This window comes from Pinus tabuliformis, chromosome 4_1 (genome assembly GCF_031772625.1).
Source record: "Pinus tabuliformis cultivar Carrire ecotype Pingquan chromosome 4_1, CPIR1, whole genome shotgun sequence".
Taxonomy (NCBI): domain Eukaryota; kingdom Viridiplantae; phylum Streptophyta; class Pinopsida; order Pinales; family Pinaceae; genus Pinus; species Pinus tabuliformis.
The window spans coordinates 362057661-362073488 of record NC_142303.1 but is presented as its reverse complement, the minus strand read 5'-3'; the positions used below and the strand labels follow the sequence as shown (position 1 = coordinate 362073488).

Here is a 15828-nt window from a genome sequence, read left to right as displayed (position 1 = left end):
CGTTAGCACAACATAACTTCAGAATCTCACTGTCAAGTGATTTCCACCATATAGCAGCCTCATCTTTCAAATAATACCCTATTTTGTCCTTCCAACACCCTGGGAAGTAAAACTTAAGATGTGCTATAAAATTTTCAATAGAAGACCCATTATTTTTTCCTATAAAAAAATTATTGTTATAAGCCATGAAGAGGGTTTTTGAAAACAAATCGCTTACTTGGTGAAAATTTGAAATGGACACAATTTAGTCAATATTGCTCAGAATCCCTATTATGACCTATTTTTGGAAATAGAACAACCATTCTGCATCTTCCCATGTGATATAAATCCCGATCTAGGCAACTGTTCCGTCGTCACAAAAAATTGCTGAAAAAATAGCTGATTTTAAATTAGCGATATCTCCCTCATCTAGAATCTGATTCGACTGATTTTTTTTCTTTTTGAAATTGGGTATTTTTTTCACAAATAATCCAGATTTGCAATTATATTCTGCAGATTTTGCACCAGAATGTACAGATTTGCGCCACAAACTCGCTGCCCCAAAAAATGTCTGCAACAACACTGATTTTTAAATCAGCGAGATCTCCTTCATCTGGACTCTGATTCCACTGATTTTTATTTTTAAATGGAGTATTTTTTCATCAAAAACCTAGATATGCAATTAGATTTTGCATATTTTGCACCAAATCATACAGATCTAATCTGCAAATTCGTTGCCCCAAAAAATGTCTACAACACCACTAATTTTTAGATCAGCGATATCTCCTTCATCCAGACTCCGATTTGGCCGATTTTTTTTTGAACTTGGGTATTTTTTCACAAAGAATCCATATCTACAATTAGATTTTGTAGATTTTTCCCCAAAACGTACAGATCTGATCTGCAAACTCGCCACCCCAGAAAGTTCCTGCAAAAAATTATAAAAAAAATTCTCCACTTTTGCCCAAGAAAGTGCTCTGATATCACTTGTTATAGATCTAACACAGAAATATATAAGAATACAAATAAACCCAATAAATAACAAGATATAAATAGATAGAAATGATTCACTTTATTGATCAAAACCCTTAAGGTATGGAAACACCATACATTCACTCCTTAAGGAAGGAGAGCACTCCACAAGCCATATGCCTATTCATACAATATTCCTTGACACCTCTCAACGGAGAGTCTCTAGCCTCTATATAGGCCTCATACATACAATACCATGGGTCATTACCATGGTTCCCTCAATACCATCTATCTAATACCATGGGCTTATTACATTACTGTTAACTACTTGTGGTCCCTTATATGATATGGGTTAACCACCTTATTTATTACTATGGCCCATCCCATTATTTCATTATTCCCTTGGGTACCTCCCTTTGTACCCCATATTAACCCCCCTAGGTATACTACAAAGAAAACACCTTGACTGAGAACCCTCATAAATGCACAATGTCATAACAATACCATATAAACCACAACCAAACTAAAAGATTAGAATCTGAGCAACTCTCACCACTACTATTACACATATCATCTAAGAGGAGTTCTTCAATCAAATCACACATGGACTAAAACATGTGGAGGATACAAACCAATAATCTAGGGAGCCAAAAAGCCATACCTTCTACATTTCATTAAATATTCTCCAAAATTGCTGCCAAAAGCATTAAATTTATTCATCTTTAATCATGGTCAGAAGAAGAGATTTAGATAGAGCCTGAGAAATGGATGCCAGAGGATACATGAGGTCACCATATGTAGATTCACTCACAAGAAATCCCTCTACATGGGCCAAATGAGAGTCCAAACTATCTAGACAAAACATGTGATTTTAGAGCATGCGTTTGATATCATACAAACACATGAATACATTGTAATTTTCCACCTGCCTATCCTTGAATATCATTCACAATAGAGTATACATTTAAATATTTAAAGAAAGAGAATTCAAAAGATGAAGCTTCTTACTCTTGGACTTTCTAAGGTAGTAAATGCCTTTCCATTTCAAGTCAACATCCACTAGATCCAAATCAGAATGATATAAACGATCTCCTTCATCTTGAGTATCCAAAACTTGAATTTATTTCCTCATCATAGGAGTAATAACATTGAAAAGGGTAGCCACAGAATCCTATACAAAAAGAAGAAATATCTTTCACCCCAAAGAATAGTCACTCCCTCCACCCCACTTGCTATTCATCCTTTTCCTAGGAGGCATCAAAACTATATAGAGATAATACTTGGGGAAACTACTAAAGGACTAATGACCTAAAATAAAGTAGGAAGAAGGACTCAACACAGAACCAAAAACACCAGAACTAATAACTACAATATCATAACCAAAATTCCAAACTAAAGGGTCTAAATTCACCAAGTAATCAAGCTCATGATAGACAAGAACTATGACCCACCTAACTCGACAATGCCATGGAATAAAGAAGAGTTGGACTTTACACTGACTTGATCTTGAAAAGAAAAGAGACAAAACTAACAAAGTAGAGTCATGAATCAATAACCAACCCAAAAAAAGCAGAAGGAAATTCCATAAGTAAAACTTATAATTATTACAAGCAACATACACTCTAAAACAAAAAAATTGGCTTGAATTAAAATTTAAAGAAGCCGAATGACTAATACAGAGCCTCAAGGAATGGAGAATTAACCTAAGGATAGACAAGAATAAGAGATGAATGACTTAGCTAAAAATAAGACACCAGATCAAGAATCAAAATATTATAAAAGAAACAAGCTAGAGCTTGCTCACCAACACACCAATAAACCTGTGACCGCTCACCTAAAAGGATATATCACCACACGTCGTTTTCAAAAACGAAATAACAAACCAATAAGGACAACATAACCACAGAGCAATGGAGAAACAAAAACTTAAGATGGTAGAGGGCCTACCCTCAACACCATTCATACTAATTATTCCACAAAACAAAATTGCCGAGACATAAATATTAAAGGAAGATGCTACCACCATCGAACACTAGTTGACATAGTAAAAAATGCATGAGCTCCTTAATGGAATCAGTACCCTTGGGAGGAATAGGGAACCACCTCCAACGAGTCCATCAAATGAAGAGTAACATCCCCATTGGGGATTTAAGTTCAAATATTGCAATGAAGGGTATATACTATTTATTTTAATCTTCATTATTAATAATAGTTTTCTTTCGATTTAATATGTTTTATAAAATGACCCCCATAAAAAAAAATTGATCCTTCCTTTTATATTATTGATAAAAGTAACTTTATTATTTTTCATTATGCTACGATTAAAATTAAAGTAGTTATTGTTGTTGTTGTTGTTATTATTATTATTAAGATAAAGTCCAATTTTTATTAAAATTAATGTTTACTTTAAAGTTGGTTAGGGTTTGTTGGAGATTGTTAAGATATTCTCTCAACTTCTACCTCCAAGTTTTTAATAAATTGGATTTGAGAACATTTATATACATGTATTGTATCGTAGTTTCATTATACAATAATAATTAGGAGTGTGATTTTTGTGTGAATGAAATTGATTTTCTAAGTTGTTGTCAGAGTTGGTAGCTATGCCTGTGTGTAACTCCCTCACGAGAGGGCCCAAACATATGTGAGAGTTGTGAGATTGATTTACAGATGTAGGTTAGATTATTGTTTGTGTTTTGGTGTGGATGGATTCACTGAAGTTGTGCAAGGAGATGTACCTTGGTTAGTTTGTGTCTTCATCTCATTTTTTTCAATAACCCAGTCTTCATGATTTTAAGTTTGAGTATGATGTGGTCTGTTTTAGAGATGCATGCAAGATGAGATGTAAAGGAAGTGAAATTATCTTTCCCTTAGATAAAATTGTGACTGCCTTGCCATCTAATTCAAATACATAATTTCAAGCTTTGTATTTTTAAATCTTGTGGGCCAAATGATGACTTCTTCAGGCATAGCATATTAGTGAACTTAATCAGAGTACCGAAGAATTGGTTGGACCCTTTCAATCACTGTCATGATCTGATGTAGAATTAATATAGAGCTCTCTGCGTCATTGAGCCCAATTTCCCCATCTCTAATGAAATGGACGAGAATTATAGATTGTGACATCACCATGTGAAAAAAAATACATTTCTTTGGAGAATCCATCATAAATATGCATTGTTGAGAGTGTTATTTCTTGATGAGGCTGCATCAAAAGGGAGAAGCTACCACCAATCATACTACTGGATGAGGTAATAATTTTGAAGATCAGTTTCTTTTTTGAGCCTGGAGTATGTAATTGTTGAAAAATTTAATGGAATTAATTTCCATACTTGGAAGTTAAAGGTTGAAATGCAATTGATGCATACAAATTTATGGAGTATTGTAAAGGGAACATAACCAACAACTATACATGCCAAGGAATTAATTGAATAGAAAAAATGAGGATATAGTTAATTTTATCATTGGCTTATCTCTCTCACATTCTTAGCTACATCTTATAGATATAGAAACGTCATCTACAAAAAAATGGGAGTAATTGAGTAAGATATTTGGTGAAAAAAATATAAATGAAAAGTTTTCCTTAAAATTACAGCTATCCAAACTTGAAATGCATGATGACACATCCTTGTATACTCACATAAATGATCTAAAGTATCATATAAGATAGTTGGCAAAAATTAGTAATTAAGAAGACGATGAAGATGCAAAGACAAATTTATTAAACAATCTAGATTTGAAGTATGATGATGTTATTTTTACATTAAATTAATTGTTCTCTCGAACATTGATGAAATGATAACATCACTTTTAGTACAATAAAAGAGGATGAATGTACGAGACATAGAAGTCACTTGACAATATGAACTTGCACTCATCTCTAAAGGAAGAATAAATAAAAACATGAGTTCAATTGAATGATTCTACTATCGAACACATGGGCATACAAGGTTGAACTACAAAATCTATGCCAAAGATCTTCTAATTGTAAAAATAAAAGAATTAGCTAACATAACTATCTTTGAAGAATAACCAAATGGAATCTTTAAAGGCTCACCAAATTTCGAAATTGATGGCCAGAAGCAATTGTATCTTCAATGAACTAAGTGATAGATCATAATCAAGGGTTGAGAAGGAGAGTAGTATACAAGAGTTCAAAAGTGGACAAAAATGTTGATTAAGACCAGATCAGGCAGACATCGAAGTCCAAAAATATTTTTATATGATTTCAATAAAAAAATTTCATGATGTAAACATTAAAAGAGGGTGTTACAATTAATGCTTACTTTAGAATTAGTTGAGGTTTGTTAGATATTGTTGAGATATTATCTCAACCTCTATCTCCAAATTTGAAATAAATTGAATTTGATATCACCTTTTTACAAACATGATTATGTTGATAATTAAATTTGCATAATAAGAAAAAATAAAAAACAATTAGAAATACAAATGACACATAGTGGAAGCTATCAATAAATTTATTATCTTACCACTTAAAAACAATCCTTCACTTAAACGAAAGAAAAATATATTATTTATCTTTAAACCAGAGATTGCTTTCCATGTTAGGCTCTCTTTCCATTCTATGTTACGCTCTCTTTCCATGTTAGATGGATTCAAATATTCAAAACAATGAGATGTCGATAATAATATGATTTTGAAAGAGAACATTTTAGGTAAGGGTCTTAAATTCAGATATTATTTAAATGTAAATTTGTAAAAGTCTAAATTTAAGTTTAATATTATATAAAGAAAACAATTTTTAAGATAATAAAACCATTTTTTTTCTTAAAATTATATTTTATTATTATTTTTTAAGTAATTAATATTATTTTAATTTAAAATAAAATTTCCTATTCAAATTTTACATAGTTTTCCAATATTTTAATTCTAAATACATTTTAATTGAAATCATAAATTTTTTTTATTATAAACCAAAATAAATTCTCTAATAATTAATTCAAAATACACTTTGTTTACTAAATAAATTCTCCATTAACATATTCAAAACACTTTGATAATTAAAATATTTTGAATTTAAAATCTCTTAACAAATAAGTTGTAAGCACTTTACATTAATATTAATAATTTCAAAAATATTAATACATTAAACTATGTTTCAATATAGGAAAACTATCTTGGACATGCAATCAATTGGTTGAAGGAATATCTTAACCACACTCTAATTTAGGAGGCTAACTAGTTGGAGAGAATATTTCAACCAACTAGGCCTCAACAATCTCTTAACTAACAAGAGCATACTCCTAGAATTAATGAGCATACCGAATACAAGTAGGAGTTATTTTCTGTAATTCTCCCTCTTAACAACTACTTGTCTTAATCTAGATCAACAAAGTTTATCTATGGTCCAACCTTGTATTTAAAACCATTATAAAACAATGTTGTCATCCATATAAAGGAAGAACAATCCACTCGAATAATTGGTACCTTACCACTGCAACCATTGGTCTAATAGGATGTCCTTCGTGTACATGGTTCATTGAACCATATGCCTATATACATGTACTTATACTTCTACATTTAATTCCCCTTGTATCATCATCATCCTAGGTTTCCTTGGACTACCCATAACCATTCTCTTAGTTTTGTCGACTTACCTTCAACCATGCTTTGGGTTTTGTCAATTAAGCCTCAACAATGCTCTGGGTTTTCTCGGTTGACCCTCAATCATGGTTTAGGATTTATTGACGAACCATCAACCATGCTTTGAGTTTTGTCAACTGAAACTCAACTAGGCTACAAGAATCCCTATCCATTTCCCTCTCATAAGTGGTTTCAGGCTTACTACAAACATGCACTACAAAGTGGTTCATGCTTTACCACAAACCTGCACTTACAAGGTAATTTCAATATTACCATGAACTTCACAAGGGTACACATGCCTTATCAAGATTACATCACAATTGACATGGGTGCATATTATTACAAACTTTTCAAGGACCACTACAAAATATCATAGACTTTCTTACAATTACATTGTGTGGCTTACACTATAATTTGACTATGAGTCTGCTATTATTCAACACACCACACAATCTTGTCCACATTCTCTACTGCTACCACAAACATTATTAGTTATTGTTGAACTATTTTTGTTGACTCCACATAGCACAAGAGATAATAACACACATGTATGAAAATAATATGATCTTCCTCCTCTATTTTTATTCACTTCCTAGGCATCTTGATGTTTCATCTTGGTACAATATTTGTCTTGGAATTTCTCTTCTTCATGACTTTCTTACAATTACATTGTGTGGCTTACACTATAATTTGACTATGAGTCTGCTATTATTCAACACACCACACAATCTTGTCCACATTCTCTACTGCTACCACAAACATTATTAGTTATTGTTGAACTATTTTTGTTGACTCCACATAGGACAAGAGATAATGACACACATGTATGAAAATAATATGATCTTCCTCCTCTATTTTTATTCACTTCCTAGGCATCTTGATGTTTCATCTTGGTACAATATTTGTCTTGGAATTTCTCTTCTTCATGACTTTCTTACAATTACATTGTGTGGCTTACACTATAATTTGACTATGAGTCTGCTATTATTCAACACACCACACAATCTTGTCCACATTCTCTACTGCTACCACAAACATTATTAGTTATTGTTGAACTATTTTTGTTGACTCCACATAGCACAAGAGATAATGACACACATGTATGAAAATAATATGATCTTCCTCCTCTATTTTTATTCACTTCCTAGGCATCTTGATGTTTCATCTTGGTACAATATTTGTCTTGGAATTTCTCTTCTTCATGAGGTAGTTGTTAGAGTGGTCAATTCTAATAAAACCACACTCACATATTGAGTTGACCATACCCAATATAGCTCTTATACAAACTCCAAGGATTATAATAATTGAAAATTACAAAAAAATAAAGTCTTTCCATAAGAGAGTTTTCAACACATTTCTTTGATGCATGCCCTTTTCTTTCTTTGACATACCGAAACAAGATGTGAAAATTGCACAACCTTTTTAATAGGGGGTTCTTGGCTTGAGAATCTTTATCCATTGACTATGTGAGACACTAATCTAGAGAATGCTTCAAAAAGATCCACAAATAATGTGGCTCGCCCATGCCCATACTTACTAGGTACATGAGAGGACTTTTCTAATAGAGATGAAGGTAAACTTCTTTGTGGATGACCATTAAAACTTGCAGAATCATATGACTTGTGCCAACAATCCTATTTATCCATGTCATTTCTAGCTAATGATTTTTATAAACTAATTAACAATGAGAATTCTTGTTAAGCCTCTCAAGCCCCCCAAAATGAAAATCCACTCATTGAGCTCGATGTTGAGCTTCCCACACACAAATAATGGTTATTTTTAGCGACTTCTCCAACAATTGTGCTCGCTTTCATGTAATTTACAATCATAAAGGGTACATGATGCATACCCATTATGGACATGCACTGGAAACTTGCATGGGCAAGTCAACATTTCAAATATTCAATAGAAAATGACATCTCTCCTTTCATTGTAGGTACAAATCTTAACTCCCCAAGGAAAGCTCTACTCTTTCCTTTCCATTTTTTTTGCTTCTTCCTGCGAATAATTCTAACTTGCAACATCATTATCAATTGTCCTACCCAGTCCATGAGTTACCTTCCTTTAACATAATGTAATGTAGTGTGCTTGTCTATCTCATGAACAATAAATCCCTTCAAATATTTATCCTTCATAGTGCATCTACAACACATCAAACTATGTCTCCAAATAGTAAAATTATCATTAACATGCAATTAATTGGTTGAAAGAATATTTCAATTACACTTCAATCTAAAAAATTAACAAATTAAATTTTTTTTTCAATAAAATGACCTCAACCAAAAAAATAAAAATAGTATTTTGTAATACTTATTCACTATTTAGAAAACAAATTTAAGTAAAAATAGTAGTTTGTAATACTTATTCACTATTTAGAAAACAGCTTTTTTACATGATTGTTAAAACATATTATTTTAAAACACACTTTAGTTATTAAATAAATTCTCCATTTACTCATTCAAAACAATCTTTAATGATTAAAATATTTAAACCAAAAACCTCTTGTCATTATATAGTATTTGGAAAAGGGCTTCGTAATCAGAAATTTTGAGTGAGTTAGTTTCCCATCAAAACACACTCCATTCGAATCATACTTTGATTATTGAAATTGGAATCATTTATATAAGAACTATTTAACAATAAACTTTTAATGTAACGTTGAATACTATTCGAATAAAACCTTTTTAGGTTTTCATAAAACTTTGAATGAAGTCTTTTAAATTCGACATCAGTTCAAAGTCTCCCATGCAATAAATTAGACAGCGTTTACACCATTTCCAAAACAGAGTAATTACGTCCACGACACATTTGATTGAGACTTCTGGAACAAAGTATATATATATATATATATATATATATATATATATATATATTACATTTATTGTAGGGAAATTTTAAAATTTTGATTTATTTATACATTTGAGATATTAAAAGATAATAATTTTATTAAAAAAATTATCTTTAAATTTAATAAAAAACATACATAATAATTGAACGCAAACTTCGCCTTTAGAACAGGACTCCACAGGAAAGCTTTCCAAATCTGCACGGGAGAGCTTTCCTCCTCAAATACTGTTTAGGGAAGTCATTTCAATCTAGAATTATGTCCCATGTGAAAGAGACGTTGATAAAATCATGAAAACTTGGTTGGAATTGAAACGAACAGCAGGCTATGTGAAATTAAGAATTTTTCTTTTTGACTGGAGCTAAATTATTGATTTTGTCTGTTTCAAAGTGACAAATTTGCTTTACGTGGAGACTGAAAAATGTGGATGCCTCAAGTTAACGTGGATGGCGTACAATATTAACGTTGAGAGTTGGAATTCTCTGATTTCTCGAACGTACGCTCACTGCAGTAGCCACGCTTGGAAATCTGTTTCGTCCGACTGGCATTGGTTAAGTGCTAAAATTTGCTAGACAAATTGGTGGCTAACTACATAGAGAATTTGGTGATGGAAGGTAAGACTGAGAATAGAAGGGTTTGTATCATAGGGGCAGGAATGCGTGGTCTCCTTGCAACCAAATATTTACTGAGTCGAAATCTGAAGCCCACGGTGTTTGAAGCAAAACAAGGAATTGGCGGCCTGCGGAGAGAAACATTTTCTTCAACAAAGTTACAGACTAGTCGCCCTGCCTTCGAATTTACTGATTTTTCATGGCCAAGCCATGTAACTAACCAATTCCCATCGCACTCTGAGGTGCTGGACTACTTCCAGAGCTATGCCATACATTTTGGATTGCTTGATTACATTCACTTCAATTCCAAAGTGGTGGAGATTCGATATATTGGTCAAGAATATTGTGAGAACAGTCAACATGCTGGGTTATGGGGTAAGAACGGAGGTCCATATGCCAATAATGCAGCTTGGGAAGTGGGTGTGCAGAAAAGCAATGGAGAATCCACAGAGGTAGAGACAGATAGAGGATACAATATGGTTGTCTCCTTTTATGCATGGTACCCGTTAATTGATCAATTCAATCAATTATTTTAATTATGAAGGTAATAGTAAAATAACTAGCATTTGCACCAGATGTTGCAAAGAAAAGGCCGTAAGGCATAAATTTAGAAACAATCTTGACATGTAAATGATCATTTAAAATAAGAATTAATAAAGAAAATTGCGTGCAAAAGTGAAAGATAAAGCTAAATTATGTACATTATCTGAAGTTTATAGATAATATAATGCTTGTAATAAAGATTGGCTCTTGAACTTCTAAGATGTGAAAAACATGATGGTAGTATTTCCACATTTGAAATTGCATCACAATTTTATGAATGATTCTTTATACATAGATTGGACACTTCAGTATCGTTTGCTCACTATTCCCCGTCGTGGTGAAGCCATTCCATCCACCGTGGTGAATTTATGCCGAAGAAGAGAGAGCAAGAAGTAGGGCAACAGGCAGGTAGTTTGAAAATTTAGTTATGAAAACAAGATTTTTGATCGAACGGTATGCCGAAGAAGAGAAAGCAAGAAGTAGGGCAACCGGCGGGTAGTTTGAAAAGTTAGTTATGAAAACAAGATTTTTGATCAAACGGTAATAAATGTTTGAATTGTCTAACATCAAATCAGACGAACATAATGAAGACAACAAAGATCAAAGGAAAGTTCATTTTAGAGGGAACGCCTTACGGCATAAATATAGCAATTTATTATTATTAAGGAATATCGTGTATAACAAATTGGATAAATTGGCGAGTACAACATGAATACTTTCTTTATTACGTTTAAGTTTAGATGATTTTTTAAACTTTTTCTTATTTTTTAAGTAAAAAAAAATATTATTTTTCATTAATAAAGGTGATTACAATAGTTTGTTTCTGATATATATTTAAAAATAAAAAATGAAAATGGTTACTTATTTGTCTTTTTTTGAGTAAAAATTTAGTGCAAAATCTTATTTACTTATCATATCTCCATTATCTCTTATATCTCCATTATCTCTTATGATTTTACTTTGAAAATCTATTACCATATTTTTATTTCTAAAGTGTCTTTGTCCTCCAGTTATACATAATTGCTTTGCTACAAGATCTCAATAGTTCCTTCATTTATTATTGAACCCTGCTGGAAAGAATGAAAGTGAATGAAACATGTTTATGATGCAATGCCCTTTTTTGATAACATTTGTGCAACACCATTCTGTCCGGGTACACATGCCTATATGTAATCTATAGAAGGGTCGGGTACACATGCCTATATGTAATTTGTAGAAGGGTCTGCTCCAGAATCCAGATACGCCTCATCCATGCAAAAAGATTGATAAGATTGAATTGAGTGTATCCTTGTACCCATTCAATAACACATTTTGAGTCCTCTAATATTTTTATGGTAACAGTTTGTGCTACTTCATCCTTCCCACTAAAAGTGATCAAACTTACCAGATTCCAATACAATATATGCCCCACATTCATATTTCCTATATACCCAGCGTCTTTTGATTGTAAGTACACCCCATCAAAAAAACCCACCGGCAATTTTTGAAGTTTTTGTTTTTTAAATTTAATTTTAAAGTTGTTAGAATTTTTTAGGATTATAATTTATATATATATATATATATATATATATATATATATATATATATATATATATATAAATCAAATGTTTTCAATGCGTTAATGATTATACCACCCTCTTCTAATTTGAAAGAATAGCTAGATTCACTTGGTGCCACGAAAATTTCCCTGCCATCGAGGAATATATTGAATTGTTTTGGTTTCCCTTGGTTCATGCAGTGGCATCATTTTGAATTCTTAATATTATGCATTGGTAGATATGGGGATGTGGCCAAGATCCCATCACTTCCTCCTGGTAAAGGGCCGGAAGTATTTCAAGGAAAAGTTTTGCATACATTGGACTACTCAGCCTTGGATGAAAAGAATGCCACTGAGCTTATCAAAAGGAAAAAAATTGTAGTTATCGGTATTAGGAAGTCAGCAATGGATTTAGCGGTGGAATGCGCTGAGGCAAATCAAGGTATATATTGTTAGATAATATAGACCCTACACCATAAATGTTTTTTGATTCATTAAGTATAATAGGGTTATTGATGAGCTCTCTTTAACATTTGGTGGGGAGAAGGTGGCCATCCCTGGACGCTGGTGTTCAGAGTAGCGCACTGGACAATTCCTTCCTACAGCATTTGGGGAGTGCCCCTATCATTTTTTTACAGTACACGTTTTGCCCAGTTGTTACTTGAAAGCCCTGGTCAAGGGTTTCTGTACAACCTTATATCGCGCCTATTTGCACCAATGGTATTCTTTTCTCTATTTCATTGGAATTTTCAAAGCATAAATCTCGGATAATAGTAGGAGTAATTTGTAGAAGTTGTTTCCGAAGTTTTTCACTTCTACAAAACACCAAAAATTCCATACATAAATCTGCAAAGACATACTTAAAATTCACAATAAAAGTAGTAGAGTGAAGATAACGTTATAGAAGTGTGGAGTTCATTGTTTGTCTCCCTTTTTGTGCAGAGATGGGCAATGTTCAAGTTTGTGGAGATCTACCTTATTTGGAAACTTCCTTTGAGAAAGTACGGCCTTGTTCCACACCACAGCTTCCTTCAGGAGTTAACTTCTTGTCAAATTTCATCACTTCCAGATGGTTTGTTTTCAAAAGCAGAGGAAGGTTGCATACACTTTCGAAAATCTACCAACTGGGGTTTTTGCAGTAAGGGGATTGTAATAGATGATCAAACAGTAGTGGAAGCTGATCTTGTGCTGTTCGCTACTGGTTATGACAGTGAAAAAAAACTGAAGAGCCTACTTCCAAAGATTCTTGCAGAGCCTCTCGAGAAATCAACTGTAGTTCCTCTATACAGGTTAGTTATTCACTACAGCTCTGGTTTTTTTAATGTTTTCCTGTTTATTGTCATTGTTAATTCAAGTGCTTCAATTGAGTGATGAAGGTCTGACCCTAACGCCTAAGTCACTTTTCTACCCAGAATAAACACGGGGCTCATCCATCCACCCATTCATCACATGGCAATTTTTGGCTATCCAGAATGTTTATCAAATCTGCATTCCGCTGAGATACGTACTCAGTGGCTAGCCCATTTTTTGTTGGGAAAATTTGTCCTCCCAAGTAGCAGAGAAATGGAGGCAGATATCGATAGCCATTCCAAGCATATGAAGAAATTTACACCCTTCTATTCAAAAATCTGTCTGGACAATTTTCAGATATGGGACAACAATACCCTTTGCAGAGACATGGGACAGAATCCATTGAGAAAGAAGAATTGGTTTTGTGAGCTTTTCTCTCCTTACAGTAATTCTGATTATCGAGAATTGTAGATAGTAGTGTGTCCAGGAAAATATAAGGCTGTCTGCAGAAAGTGCATGTGTATTTAACGTAGGAATAAGTTTGGTTTGTTGGAATATTAATTCCAACTGCTGTGCAGTAGCAGCGATGCGGGACATCGCCGATGAGTGATCGTCGATATCACATCAGCGAGCCGCAATAGAGGACTTAGAACAGAGTCGGCGTATCTGCGGTAGAACTGCAGTGAACAGTTAAACAACAGCAACTATTTTATTCATTTGTCCTGATCCGGCGCCCCACATTTATTCCTGATCTTTTAAGCCACCGCCATTACCATCTTTTCACTCTTTAATTATTTTTGAGTTCCCGAAGGAGGAAAGATCAGATCCAACGCTACACCATTACTTCTCAACAACTGTATTAATGAGCAGAACGACTGAAACAGAAAAGAACCAGCCTCGAGCCGACGCAACATTTATCAGTTATGGGTTTCCACATAACCGACTCAAGAAGCACAGCAGAATGTCAGAAAGATCAGATTTTATTCATTATGAGCAGCAGAGTACAGCAGAAACTTCATCAGCAAGTTAAAGCGGTGATGACCCTTTCTCGCACTATAAAATGCAGACACAACAGTGAAGAAAGAATAGAAGCAGAAATAGAAACAGGGGAAATATATAGAGAGCAGATGAGAGCACGCAGCAGCGTGAAGAAAAATATTTCCAGAACAGTGAAACGCACAGCAGTGCAGATTTGAATGTTTTTTGTTTTGAGATTGTTTGCTGTGAGAAATGGTAGAAACATCAGTGCTGAAACAGCAGTGCTAAGATAGAGTTGCTGAAACAGAGTGCTGAGACAAAGATGCTTTTCAGCATAGTTTGGTGAATCCCTCTGTCAAGAGGAAGATGCTCTTTAGCATAGATCGGTGAATCCCTCTGTTGAGAGGAAGATGCTCTTTAGCATAGATTGGTGAATCCCTCTGTTAAGAGGAAGATGTTTTGTAACAGCAGTTGAGAAATCTCTCTGTGTGAGAGGAAGACAAATTTGTATCAGTTGATTTACTGTTTATAAATAGAAGTTTCTTTTTGCCTGTTGCTGTTACACCGTAAGTCGAAAAATACTTGATGTAAAAAATCCCCGTTGCTGTTACACCGTAACTCAAAAAATACTTGACGTCAACTGCAACACCACGAACAGCGTTGCTGCAACACAAGTTACAACAACTGAAAAAAACTGCGTTGCTGCAACACCGGTTACAACAAAGCGAATTTTTTTTTTTTTTTTTTTTTTTTTTTTTTTTTTTTTTTTTTTTTTTTTTCGCTGTATTGAAACAGAGTATTATTTCTATCAATTTTTGATCCTGAGGCAAAGTAGAGTTTTATTTTATGCTCTGTTCTTTTGTTTCGGGATTTATGAGAAAATTCCCAACAGTGGAAACAGAGGATTTTTTCCACTGTATTTTGTTTGGAATAACCAGAAATTCCCGACATGGTATCAGAGCTTGTCCAGGCTCTTTGAAGACATCAAAGAAGCTGAAAGAAGATTTCTTGCTGCAGCAAATTATCCAGCGAATTATCCAGCATAGTGAAAACGCTGTCAAGGTATTTTTCAGATTAGTTTTTTGTTGCTGTTGAAGAAACAGTCAGTTATTTTAAGATACTCAGTCAAATGGCAAGGTCAAAGAAGAAAGTCACCAATCCTGCTAAGAATGTGTCTCCCTCTACTCCTAAAATAGAAGACAATCAACTTGAAAGCATTCTATTTGAGGCTTCAAGGTTTAATGGAAATTTTGATATGTGGGAAATAAAAATGAGGACTGTCTTACAGTCTCAAGGGATTGAAATTTGGGAATCAGTAATTGATGATAGCAAGATGGATAAAGAATCCAAGGAGTGCAATGCAAAAGTAGCAAAGACAATCTTGGATGGACTGTCTGATTCTTTAAAGAAGAATATAGGAAAATATTCATCAGCAAAGGATATATGGGACAGACTTCATGACCTTCATGCAA

The 15828-nt window shown here is 33.4% G+C and overlaps 1 protein-coding gene across 1 annotated transcript; it reads left to right on the top strand.

Moving 5' to 3' along the window:
- The first annotated feature begins 10004 nt into the window (after positions 1 to 10004).
- LOC149175811 (putative flavin-containing monooxygenase 1) lies at positions 10005 to 13849 on the top strand. Its single transcript, XM_089421251.1, has 5 exons — positions 10005 to 10460; positions 12290 to 12530; positions 12609 to 12808; positions 13031 to 13377; positions 13501 to 13849. The coding sequence occupies exons 1-5, from the start codon at positions 10005 to 10007 to the stop codon at positions 13847 to 13849; spliced, it is 1593 nt and encodes a 530-aa protein (XP_089277377.1).
- The last annotated feature ends 1979 nt before the right edge of the window (positions 13850 to 15828 follow it).

Coding starts and splice junctions, on each gene's coding strand:
- LOC149175811 (XM_089421251.1), top strand. CDS start 10,005: ATGGAAGGTAAGACTGAGAATAGAAGGGTTTGTATCATAGGGGCAGGA. Junction 12,531..12,608: donor ATGCGCTGAGGCAAATCAAG/GTATATATTGTT, acceptor GTTATTGATGAG/CTCTCTTTAACATTTGGTGG. Junction 12,809..13,030: donor CGCGCCTATTTGCACCAATG/GTATTCTTTTCT, acceptor CTTTTTGTGCAG/AGATGGGCAATGTTCAAGTT.